Consider the following 13,249-nt stretch of genomic DNA (forward strand, 5'->3'; position numbering starts at 1 on the left):
TAGAATACTAGAAAACTGCAAGTTCTTTTCCTTAAAATGCAATTGTTAATTGTAGACAATGCAAAACCAGACTTTGACAGTTACTTCATGCAACATGTACTTCATTGACACTTAGAAATAATGTAATATTAAACACGGGAAGATGCATAGTAATCTAAAGTTTGCTTCTTTTGTCGTGAAACTGCAACTTCATTTGACGTGAGAGTTTGTTTGATAGTTTGCTTAGATTGTGCTAAAATTTGCTTATTTTATGCAAGCATTTGCTTAATTTGTGCAAAGTTAAAATTTACCTTCGAATGAATTATCTAATTCCACGAAGATGCTTCTATGAATGAAATTGTGGAAATGCAAATGGTAGATATGAACTTTATAAAATGTAATAAATATTGTTCCGTATAAATATTTGTTACCGGCGATTACTTTGGATGTCGAGATTTCAGTTGAAAGATTTCATAAAATATGCTTCAGAACTGAAAGATATGGAAAAATCAATAAAATAGTAATGATATTACTTGCCATACAAAAAACAAGTTAATGTGTCACTAGGCACAATCAGGCGAATCAATTCCATAGTGGGATGTTGTGAACTCAATATTAGTTATTTTTTAAGTGCTTCCCTAAATATCCATCTCCATCTCTATCCCCATCCCTTGTTACAAACTTGTATTCCCTCCGTTCCATAGTTATAAAGTCATTTTGCTATTTTGGTATGTTCTATAGTAATAGAGTCATTTTCCTTTTTAGTAAAAGTCAACACATTTTTCCACACCTACTTTAACCTCTTTTATTTTTTTCTCTCTTTATCTCTCTATCTTTTTTCATTTTTCCACTTTATTCTTCCTTTACTTAACTCACCTAAAATAATTTTTCTTAATCTCCGTGCCCAAAAAAAAAGCTTCCATTACTATGGAACGAAGGGAGTATTAGAAACATTGAATCTATTTCTTTGTTCATGGAAGCATAATATATCTGCACTCATTTTCAAATAAAATATTAAAAATTTATCATACTACAAACTCCTTATGTACGACCTGATATTTTAAGATCAATAGGTTATTAAAAATTTCTTATGTAAGACCTGAGCTTTCAAGATCAGTACAACCAATCAAATTTTCCAAGAACATAGACAAGAATCAATGAGAGTGGATAGAGCATATAAGCAAAGAAGGCTGTCCAAACTGGGAAAACAGTGCTGAAGCTTGCAAGGCATCCCATTATGGCAGATACAGCTAAAACCATCACAATCTCAGTCGAAAAATCCCACGTTATTCCACGAAAATAGATCAGAGACAGAAGAACAGTCAGTCCCAGAACGTTGTTCATGAAAGCTGTACCATATATCTACATTAAGTCACAAAAAATGGGTTTTTAATCTTTAAATTATCACTATTAGTAACAAATATTCAAATTCATGCTATATAATTATAGGAGGATAAATCTAACCTCGGATAGTGTAAGAGAATTAGTCTTGAGTTTCTTCTCACGGGCTTCTGCGATAGCAGACACTGCTAGTCTTGCATTTGTTGCCAAAGGCACGAAGACGAATGCAACGAAGAAGGAGGATAGGTTTGCAGAGGAGGAGAAGTCGCGGACACTGCCTATGAGCGGCTCGGCCAGAAGGCCTAGCATAACGATCCCAAGAAGTAGTAGAGCTATAGCTTTCCCCCATGCTAGGGGCGACTTGTCGATGAACTTGTCCTCGATCAGCTTGTCTGTCTGCTCCCATGTTTTCTGCTTTGCAAGAAACTCATAATTAGAGGTGGATATGTTTTCCATGTTGAGTTATTTATTTCAAGAGATTGATGAATAATGATTGAAGTAGAATTAATTTGTATTACTTGATAGTCTTGGTTTTGGGTTTGGGCTGATTTGTGCTTATAGATTGTGTTGAGCCATTTGGACAATCCTGCGACGAACTCCTCCTCGCTGATGAGCTGATCGGCGTTAACATCGAGCTCTTCCATTATCTTTGCGGCAGCGGTGCTGGGGTCGTAGGGGATTATACCGGATTTCATGCTGGATATCAGCTCCTCCAACTCCAAGTATGATATGCAATTGTCCTTATCTAGATCGATGTCGTTGAACAATCTGCACCACCAAAGTAATCGAATACTTGTTCATTTCCTTTTCTAGAAAATGAGTTTGGTGATTTGAGATATTGCTTGCACCTTTTTATAGCAGGGAGATCAGGAGCACCATCCTCTGACAAAAGGCTTCCATAAACGGAATTTTGGAGATGCTCCAAGATATCTGGGATCAGATGCCGCATCATTTCTCTCTCTTCCCTTTTCTTCTGAATCCATGGTCTAAGAACCTGTGGTGGATCAGAGAAGCTTCTTCATTAACGAACGTCGGAAGAAAATCAAGTGATTAACTTACCTGGTACATGTCCTTTAGTGATTTAACAGAGTGATATCTCTTGCTCATTGCATCCTTTGTATCCTCCAGCCATTTGATCATACCGTTCACGAACTCATCCATCGTTATCTTCTCATCCTTGTCCATGTCGAACTCCGCCATAATCTCAGCCGTCTTTGACTCGTCGTCCGACTTTATTTTTCTGAACTTGATTTCTTTCAGAAACTCCTTCAGCTCATGGAATGAGATCACCCTGTCTCTGTCTTCATCTCTCTCATCAAATAGCCTACACACACAAAAACCATCCTCTTTCATTTCTTAATCAAATAGACTATAATAGATAACACACTTGGGTAGTGACACGAGATTTTAGAAGATGTTGTTTTGTTTGTTAAGTGGAAAGAGAAAATAGTATATTTATAATAATAGTGTGAGAGACAACCTTTTCCAAAAATGAAATTAAGACATATTTTGTAAGACAAACTAAAAAGAAAAATATGATAGTATTTATTATGGGATGGAGGGAGTATCAAATAGTAAGAAATAATTAATCTTTTCATTGTCATACCGAAATTTAAGTTTAGTACCTTCTGATGGTGGATACATTTGGTGAACCGTTGTCGGTTAGGAGACTTCCCTGCGTCTGATTTTGCACGTGTTTTAGTATGTCAACGACTAAATGCTCGTGCTTTATGTAGAGCAAGCGCCGCCTCTGAATCCAAGGTTGAAAAAACTGCACAACAAAGATCAAACTTATACATACAAATAGTGTGACCATGAAAAGAAGGATTTGACAAAGTTGGAGTAGGTATACCTGATAAAAGAAGTAAGATATGAGAAAAATGATAGAGACGAGAAGAAGTGCTAGGAAAAACTGGCGTTTTAGTGTAGGAGAAAATCTGAAAATTCCAGGTAGTTGGACCAATGTGAGTGGTACCACAGAAAGCAGCATTATCCTGGCAGTATAACTCGTGTCTGAATCTGTTAACACACCATAGCCTGCAAATGCAAATGGAGTCTTAATTCAAATACTAGAAAAAGATACATTTATATTATATAGTAGTACATAAATATTTGCAGACCTGGCCAGAGTGAAAACAAGAATCTTTCAAGACGGTTTTGGTTGGTGTGGGCGTGAGAATGGAAATTATGGGCGCCGAGGAGAATGCAAGTGCCCCAAAGGAGTGTCAGGAGCAAGATTGTCGAACCGGCTAGAAGCCCGATTCCAGTCACCATGCATTCTTTTGCCGTTTCGTCATTGCTCCATAAACCCGAAGCTACAATTCAACATGTTTTCCATGCTTATTTATATTACCATAATATTTGTTATTACTGAATGATAAGTTTCATTTTTTTATTTATAGACAAGTGAATAATAAAAAATATCACCACAGTGAACTTGAATCAGAGACTTTTAGCCTAAGAATTATCCAATCTCTTGTTAGACCAACTTGCACGCAAACAAACAAGTTTCTTAGTCATAATCTATTTAGAAGTAATAGAGAATGAGAATTGGGTAAGAATTGATAAAGCCTAGATCAATTATCCATTCATAAATAAAAGGGTTATTAGCTTTCACATTTTTGCTTTTCAATTATGTTCACTGATTTAATGAGCCAGCATAACAAATAAATAAACTACTGCAAATTAAAATTTATACTGCCAGCCATAAAAATTCTGATTTTCGAGGTCACAAAATAAGATCCTAAACATGCTGTATTTTAATGTTTTCGTACCATTTATATAACGTGATACTATGTGCATAAATATAATAAAATTTCACCTAGTGCATGAAAATAATAGCGCCTCTAAAATAAAATATTATGTCCATTCATTGTGGTGAACCATACAAGTGAAGTAATAACTTGTAGTATTATTTTTTCATAATTTGTAGTATTTGACTTTTTTGGAATAAAGATTCTTATATAACACGGCTTCGGTAATGAGCATATACAAATATTCGTTCGAATGAGACGTCTGGTTGAAATAAAGAAAAATCCCAATTTCATAAGGTAGTATGCACGAAACGTAGTATTAATATTTCAGAAGTCTCGTTACTGAAACGTATTATGCACGAAAATCTGGTTACGATCTTGAAATAACGTATACTCCCTTCTCATTATCTGAATAGAAGTCTCATTTATTCATTTTAATCCAAGTGCAAATAAGAGTTCCAAATTATTTTTACTATAAATGATAATAAACTCCTACATTCACTAACTCATTAAACTCATATTGCATTTTAAATTAATAGTATATATAATTGAGACCTAACTTTTTTCCATCATTTTTCCGTAATATTTCTTAAAACTCTTATGACAAACAAATGAGACTCCTAATATCCACGAATGGACGGAGTATCAGTTATCAACTAGTTTGGGCAAGACGGACTATTGCTATCAACTAGTCCGGGCCCAACAAATACAGTGACGTGATACACTGCATGCTTTCTCTTATTAGACTTGGTCAACTTAATTACTTTCTCAAACTAGAAGAAATAATTCACTAGCTAGAGCTGACTATAACGGAAATTAATAAGGTAAACCGCTTACTTCTTAAATTTATACATTGTGTATAACAACTGAGAGTTTGTCAATAAATGATTAAAATTTCAGCTCGTTCTAATTTTGTAACCAAGATTTTAGGTATTAATATTGATATTTTATAATTTGACGTGGCACTATAGAATGTCATTCAAAACGACATTATATTTTACACAATTAAAGACATCATCTTTTAGCCATATTAGAGTTAAATTTTTTAACTGATTGTAAAATCAGAATGAATCAATAATTTAGTATTCCCTCCTCCCTCAATATTGTCCTATTTTGACCCTATACAAATTTTTAAAAATATAATGAAAAATGAATTGAAAAAGTTAGTAAAAGGTGAATCCTATTTTATGTATTATTTTTGTAATAAAATGTAATTAATAATGAGTTAGTAAAATATAAGATCCATTACAAAAATGGTAAAAATGAAGTAGAACAATTAATATGGACCTACTAAAATTGAAAACTAGGACACGTAATTTATAGTCGGATATTAAAACTAATATGTAAAACCATAACTCAACAAAAGTTTAGAAATTCAAATATTCCATCCATTCCATAGTAATTGAGTCATTTTGACATTTTGGTGCGTTCCATAATAGTAGAGTCATTTCCATTTTTAGTAAAAGTCAATACATTTCTTTTCACTTACTTTTCTTTCACTTACTGCATTATCTCTTCATCTCTCTACATTTTTCATTTCCTACTTCATTATATTTTTACTTAATTCACTTAACACAAATTTTCTCAATTTTCGTGAAAAAAAAAAGAAATGCTTCCACTACAATACAACAGAAATAATAATAATAATAATAATAATAATAATAATAATAATAATAATAATAATAATAATAATAATAATAATAATAATAATAATAATAATAATACGTAGAATTCTTGTAAAGCATTCAATACTTAACTACTTTAATTGGGTTGACGTGATTTAATGGTGATAACACAATGTTGGATTAGTTGGAAAGCTCACCGAGAAGAATGAGGGCTTCAGGGAGGGACCCAATGAGCTGAAAAGCACTAGCGCCAAACGCACCAGGCCCCAAAATCTTGAAAATCCTCTCTCCACCCGAAGCAACGTATGATTCTCCATGAAACAGAAGATATTCATACACCAAAATCAAGAACAGATGCCCTCCCACGCTCTCCGAGCACGGTAGGAACCCGTATAATTGTCTGCAGATCATCTCTTCAGACCCATATTGGTCCGTCGTTTTCATCCGTATGATCGGAGAAGACGAGCTGTCCTCCCTCAACGCATCAGTTAGCGGCCCGAACCGTACCCCAGCCGCCGCCGAGAGGAATAGTGGGAGAAGTAGGAGATATGGAAGAAAATGGTTGCTACTACTTGTCATGGTGGATGTTGATTAGTAAACCATGGATGTTGGATGGATTTAAAGAGAGACTAATTTGAATTTTAGCAGCCATGGAAATTTCGTCGTCTCACCAGTTGTCATTGCGTCTTTCACAAACGATGACCTACACATGTTGATTAGTTTTATATATTGATCAAAATTGACCGCTTCCAACTCGTCATGTTCATTATTCCTAATATTTTTTAACATATATGCGCACGTCATAATTAAAAAAATTCATACTTGAACCTTGAAGTAATTATTACAATAAACAAAAACAGGTTTTAGCAAGCAATGTTTGCTAGTCAAATAAGGGCAATTACTCGGCAACGAAAGATTAGGAAGCAAAACATGTGGCCGGTAATCAAGTGGTAAGAAAATTCTCCTAGCATTTGCAGATTAAGAACATTCATGGTGGAACATAATTCCTCCCTATAAATCAGCCCATCTTCATTTTCCTTCTTATATCAGTATTTTATCATCTAGTCTAAATTCCTGCAATAGTACCTTAAGGATCAACCTATCTCCACTTTTCACATTACCACTATTTTATTTTATTTTTTATAATTTTTGTTATGTTATCAAATAAACTAAATTGAAATACCAAAAAAAATACGTAAATCTTCGATGTATTAGTACAATATTGAAAAAAAAAAATACACGTCAATGATTATGTGCCCAAACCTCTTGAATCAAATCTCGTTTGAGGGGATTATGGACTTGTTCCTCGCGGGTATTAACAAAGGCACGAACAATGTGATTGTAGTCGTGTGGTAAACCCTGATTTTGGGGCTCGCAGGCCATAACGAAGCTTGGTCCAACAGTGTCTTCATCGTCCCAACTGGTCACTCCTTCACCTTCGTCCTCGACTATCATGTTATGCATGATGATGCAGGATGCTGATATCACCGATACACCATCTCTCGAACAAACACGTTCGGCCTTTAACTATTGCTCAATGCTCTAGGAGCAAACCAAATGCCCGCTCCATATCCTTCCGCCGAGTCACTTGCAGTCTTGGCTTTGAGCAAAGAAAGCTCTCTTCGGATATGTTGGGAAAGTGATCGTCTTCAAAAATACGAGCCACTTCGGGAATATGCTATCAGCCAAGTAGTCACCAATATGATATTGGTTGCCGTTGATAATGAAGTTGATGGTCGGGCCTCTACCACAACATTGCTCATTGAAGAGAGACGATAAGTTCAAGACGTCAATATCGTTGATTGACCAGACTACACCAAAGTAAGCATGCCATATCCATAGTCGTTGGTCAGCATGTCTATGAGGATAATTGATATACTCGGATTTTGCACTGTTTTAAAGCCTTTATTTGGTCTATTTTTAATGTCTAAATCATAATTCATGTCCATATTTCGCATATTTTCTCTATTTTGGTATTTTGACATGTTTTGTGAGATTTGTGCATATTTGAGCCTAAAAGACAGGAAAAAGTCGAAGTTGGAAATCTGGAGCAATCATGTTGTCCAGCGGTCCGCTGCAACATGCGTAGCGACTGCTGGAGCCTAGCCATCGCTACACCTATAGCGGTCCGCTCCGGAGAAAGTTGTGGTGAAAATCAAAACACGCCTAGCGACCGCTGGGAGAGTGCAGCGACTGCTTGAGAAGCTCCCGAAGCTACTGCAATATTTGCAGCGACCGGTATGCAAAAGGGCAGAAGCTACGGACAACGCACAACGACCGCTGGCCAAGGGGCAACGACCCGCTGCGAAAATGCGGCGCACGATTTGACCTACTTTCTCTCCAGAATTTACCGAATTTAGCCACCTTTTTCCTTATTCTCATAGGGCTCGACTTTTCCCCTATAAATACCCCTCAAACCTCTTCATTATGATCTTTTTTTTGCCTCATAATTCTAGAGCATAAAATTGAGAGAGTTCTTCATTGTGCAAGAGGTTGGAGACAGAATCAAGAGAAGATTAAGGCTACGAGGATTCAACCTTTGGGTTTTATTGCTTTTAGTTCTTATGTTCACTTTGTTTTCCCTTCATTCTATGTTGTTAGCTTATTCTTGAAGGGGTTGGCAGCGGAAGCGCTCATATAAATCAATTACATACTAATTCTGATCTATTTAGCAGATTATTTAGACAAATTCTATTCGCGTAATTATCACTTGTATCATGCTCATAACTCAAATAAATCATGCTTTAAATTAATCAAAACCTAAAACATGCTTTTCTACGGTTTAGCCATTATACCTTGATGATTCTCCAAAGAATCGAAGATGGCTAGCGCCTTCTCCATGAGAAGATCTTTAGTACAAAACCACGGATCTTCTGTCTGGTTCCCGAACTGTAAACTGATATCAGGGTGGGCTGATCTCACCAGTATACTAGGACTTAAATAAAGAAGACGGAAATCCTTTCCCATGAAGGAGAAAAATCGTCCCTCTTCTTAGTAGAGAGAGGGACTGAAGCTACTGGGTTTAGACTGTGTGCACAGTAATTAATATCAAGCTTCCTAGGTCCAGCGAATCCACTAGATCACAGGGTCGGAACTCACGGATCGTCGAAAGATCTCGGTCGTTGGACACACAGAATACCTCTTCAAAACCCTCAACCACGTATACTAAAATTAGTACAGGGAAGTAGGGATCGATCCCACAGAGATGAATGCGCAATAAACAGGTTCAAGGACTTGGGAACTATTTTTGGGTTGGCTGCTGCCACGCAATTTTTGGGTTGAGGAAATTAAACTAGACTTGGTAATTGAAGCATGTTACTCTAACATCTAGATCTAGGCAGAACAGAAATCATGCATATAAACTGTGACAAGCGGGACAATTACTAGATCTAGGAAAACTATTCCCTAAATTACCTAGACCTTGGAAAGCAACTGACGGTGGGACCATTTACTAAAAAGTAAAATACGGATGAAAAGCTGGAAAACAACTAACTAAAGTACTAACTAACAGCGACATCATCTTCTCCAACCATTGACATAAAACATTCAGTAAAACAGAGATAGAACGTAAATCGAAACAAAGCATACTGAATTTAAAGCAACAAAATCGAAGAACAATTTAAACTAAGGCAGATCTATGGCTACTAGACGAAGCAAAATAGAAAGAAAGCAGAAAATTCAAAATCCATGCACAACTCGGTTTCCCCCGTTCAGATCCATACTTCGGATGCTAAATCTAATCCGGATCCAAGCATCCGAAACTAACTCCGTTCAAAATTATATCCATGACTACAGATTCGCCGATTCACCACAGATCAACAACTACAGCACAGATCCACAACCTATTTCCCAGATCAAGCACAGGAACATCCAAAACAGAGAATAACATTCAACTTCTGAAATAGAGCCTCAAAAACACAGAATCAACGTAAATCAACACAAAATAGACACCATCATGATGTAAACGAAATGCATAGATAACGGTAAGTAGCAAACAACCAAATCAACTCCCAAAACGTGAAGTTCGACGGAATAACAGTGCAAAAACTGAATGTAAACTGATTGTATCTTCGCCCTTCGTGAGGACGGTGTTACCACTAACTTTCTCCGAAGATGAATCCCCTAACTACCCCAGAATTCCCATTTTCCCAAGTGTGTGTGAGTGTGTGAGCTGAGAGCAAAAAAATATATATCTCGTGTGATGCATGCTCCTCTATATATAGGCGTGGAAGTGGGTCCAGTAGGGTGTGAATAGTCTTCGTTACCCTCAGCTTTTGACTCCCTTCGTCCAGCCATTTTTTTCTCTTCAATTCCGCTCACTTTCCTTCGCTTTCCTTTGCTAGTCCATTGCCTTCAGCTCTTCCTGGACCTAGCGGTTTCCTTCACACACCTAGCTTCAAAATTGCGTTAGACCCAATAAAAAAAAGTTATTTTCACCATATAACCGATGCATGAAATTAGCCTTATCAAACTGCTCACACTTAAACCATACTTGTCCTCAAGTATAAAGACAAGAAAAAGAATAAGGCGAATTTCAAAGCACGGTTATCCCCTGACCGACTCTCTAGACTCTAACTTAACACAAACTCCTAGACCTAGACATAACTGACGCACAAATAACAACATTTAAAATAAAGGAAAACACATAGACACATATGCATGAGCCAGCTTCAACTTTTAGGCAACCGTCCCACAAGATCAAGGTCAATCACACAGGCTGCACTTCTCCAAATTGGCCCTTTCCGTTCTTCCACCTAATCAATCTGTCAGTTCGTCAAGATAGCCTTTTACTTCCCCAATTGTTGGATTCACTCGATCACTCATTCCTCACCAGGGATGTTAGGACCAATTCTCTCATAAGTTATTGTCATACCACTGAAGCGTCGGGTTATGAGAGTTTTCTCCTCTTTTTTTTTCATTTTGTTTCCCCCTTTTTACCGGGTCAGGTTACTATTGTTTCCCGCCCTTAGACATTTTTCCCCTGGACTTCGTCCAGCTTATGCCTCTTTTTTTTTTTTTTTTTTTTTTTTTTTTTTTTTTGTCTCTCTCTGGACTTTGTCCAGCTTATTCCTCCATTCCCCTCTTCTCTCCTCTGGACTTCGTCTAGCTTATAACTCCTTTACCTGGACTTCGTCCAGCAGCTTATACCTTCATAAACCAATTCCCCTTTTTTTCTCCGTCATGACTCTTCTCCCTAAGCATTCAGTGGCGGCCCCATGTCATGTGTTAGCTCGAAATTATTTAAGGCTTATAACTCGCTCTTAAGTGGGGCTTCACAACTAAGTCAGCTAAGGCATCCTTTATCGTTCTTACTTCGTCCAGATTGACTTCGGTTTATTAAAGGGAAAGGCTTCTAAGTTGAAATACATCATATCTTCAATTACTCTCACTAAGGAGATCATGCCATATTATATTAACCAACTCATGCGACACAAACAAAATCTAGACTTAACGACTCTTAACATGCTGACAACTACACGCATTGACTCCCCTCCCCCTCCCACTTCACTCAAGCTTGTCCCCAAGCCATCGTCGTGAAGGGGGGAAACAGGGTAACCAATGCAACACACATCAAACAATTTATCCAAATAAAACTTCTCACACTTAGACCGAGCATCGGGCTAAGTGGGAGAAGGCACAATAAAACAAAACATATAAACTTCTCACACTTAGACCGAGCAACGGGCTAAGTGGGAGGAAACAAACACATATAGCAAAAAACAATAAAAAACATAGACAATAACAAAGACAAACAAAATAACTGAAAGTAGAAATTAAAAGTTACTTGGTCTTGGGGATGATTCACTCCTGGGTCTGGCTCCCTCGAGAGCCAGATTGGGGTGGGATCCCGGGTCGGGTCATCTTCACTTTCTTTCTCGCTGGCAGCTCCGGCTCCTCTTCTTCCTTCTCTGGTTGATCAGACACTGGTTTCTTTAACGTCAAGAACTTTGATTTCGTTGGGATTGACACTGGCTTAGACGCGGGTGGGGTGACCATTTGCTTGAGCGAGTGCGGTGGTCGCTGGACGGAGGAACTGCCCTGGCCTGGTTGCTTGACCTCGCTGCTGGACCCAGGAAGCACCTTCGACTGGGTCAAGGGGAGTGTCTTTTCCAACCATTTCAACATCTTCATTACTAGCTCCACAGCCTCCGTAATCTGCTCGTTCTGCTTGGCGGACTTCACTGCCAAGTCCGCAATGTTCCCCCGCAGGGTCTTCACCTCTTCATGGTTCCGCTCAATTCTTTCCTTATCCCTCCGAGCTCTCTTACCATCTCTTTCCTTATCACTTGAATTTCTTTCCTCACCTCCTGGACATCCTTCCTCAACTCCTCGACCTCTTCACTCGGCACAGCCTCCGCTTTCACCTTATCTCCTACCGTGTAGAAGAAGGTCTCTTTGCCGTGAGCTTGGAGCAACCCCTTGTTGAAGAAGTATTCAATGCTGAAAATCTCCGGGGGCTCGCACATCACGACCAAAGGAGCAGTTTTGGCTATCTTCATTTCAATATTCCGCTGGAGGTAGGCGCCGAGGAGATGGCAGGTATACATATGTCGAGTAGGGTTGCTTGTCATTTGATGGCATGCTTGAGCCAGCCAGTAGCCTAGATGCACCTTTACGCCTTTCGTCATGCACCAAGTGAAGTAGAGGTCGGTCGTTGTCAGAGCTGAATTTGCAGTTCCCATCAAGTTGTAGCTGATAAACGTCTGGGCGAATCGAAGGATCGAAGTCCTCAATGTGAGAGGCCTTGGAGTAGCTGGACTTGAATGCCCCTGCCTTGGAGTGGGTGACCAGCTCCCACGCTGCATGCACTTTGAACCCTGGCGTGTTCTTCGGTACGCCGATCATCCTCTCGTTCCATATGCCTTCATCATCCTCAGCCTGGGTAAACAACCCCATCCTCAAGGACCATTCCCTGATGCTCATCTCGTATTCTTCATTGAAAAGCTTGAATGTTATGGAGTCCGCGTCGAGGTCAGAAGTGTTCTTTAATCGGAATGTTGAGAAAAACTCCCGTGCTAAATCTACCAGCACCTTCTCCTGGCTGTGCTTCAATAACCATTCGAATCCGATTGCGTATATACACGCGCGGAAATCCTCATCGCATGCAATCATCCGAAGCTCCTTGGGACTGTACTGCTTGCCAGACTTAGCCATCTTCCCTGCACTGCATCTCTCTTTATATGTCGTGGCCCGTTTCTGATCGTCGAAATGCCTCATCGACTCCAACAGTTCCTTAGTCAGCCACACCTCCGGGCGTCCTTGGATAAACTCCTCTTCAGCAGTCTCCATAGGGGTTTCCCCCTTAGCCATCAAATCTAGAACAGGGGTTTCCCCCTCAGCATCTTCTACCAAACCAGGGGTTTCCCACTCCATAATCTCTTCCATAATAGGGGTTTCCCCCTCAACAACCTCCTCTCGAACAGGAGTTTCCCCCTTTTTCTCACCTTCAGAGTTAGGGTTTTCATTACCTTGTCTTTCGGCCTCCACCTCCGTTTCACCATCATTCCGCCCACCATCAGTCGTCAGTTCATTCGTTGCCTCTTCCTTGTC

The 13,249-nt window shown here is 38.8% G+C and overlaps 1 protein-coding gene across 1 annotated transcript; it reads right to left on the reverse strand.

The window, feature by feature from the left end:
• Nucleotides 1-978: 978 nt before the first annotated feature.
• LOC125212850 (sodium/calcium exchanger NCL2-like) lies at nt 979-6,377 on the reverse strand. The gene is made up of 9 exons (XM_048113125.1): nt 5,896-6,377; nt 3,441-3,635; nt 3,173-3,357; nt 2,946-3,091; nt 2,380-2,644; nt 2,169-2,314; nt 1,839-2,088; nt 1,444-1,731; nt 979-1,341 (listed from the first exon to the last, which is right to left on the reverse strand). The coding sequence occupies exons 1-9, from the start codon at nt 6,275-6,277 to the stop codon at nt 1,093-1,095; spliced, it is 2,106 nt and encodes a 701-aa protein (XP_047969082.1). The 5' UTR covers nt 6,278-6,377; the 3' UTR covers nt 979-1,092.
• Nucleotides 6,378-13,249: the final 6,872 nt, after the last annotated feature.

The sequence above is a fragment of the Salvia hispanica genome, chromosome 3 (assembly GCF_029641045.1).
Source record: "Salvia hispanica isolate PSC_SH4W2 chromosome 3, Shi_PSC_v1, whole genome shotgun sequence".
In the NCBI taxonomy this organism is placed as follows: domain Eukaryota; kingdom Viridiplantae; phylum Streptophyta; class Magnoliopsida; order Lamiales; family Lamiaceae; genus Salvia; species Salvia hispanica.

What these genes read in the sequence shown, in the direction of transcription:
- LOC125212850 (XM_048113125.1), bottom strand. Translation starts at nt 6,277, where the DNA reads ATGACAAGTAGTAGCAACCATTTTCTTCCATATCTCCTACTTCTCCCA. An exon ending in AATGTATCCACCATCAGAAG is followed by an intron (nt 2,645 to 2,945) that starts GTACTAAACTTA and finishes TTGTGTGTGTAG; the next exon opens with GCTATTTGATGAGAGAGATG. An exon ending in GATCTCCCTGCTATAAAAAG is followed by an intron (nt 2,089 to 2,168) that starts GTGCAAGCAATA and finishes TTGGTGGTGCAG; the next exon opens with ATTGTTCAACGACATCGATC.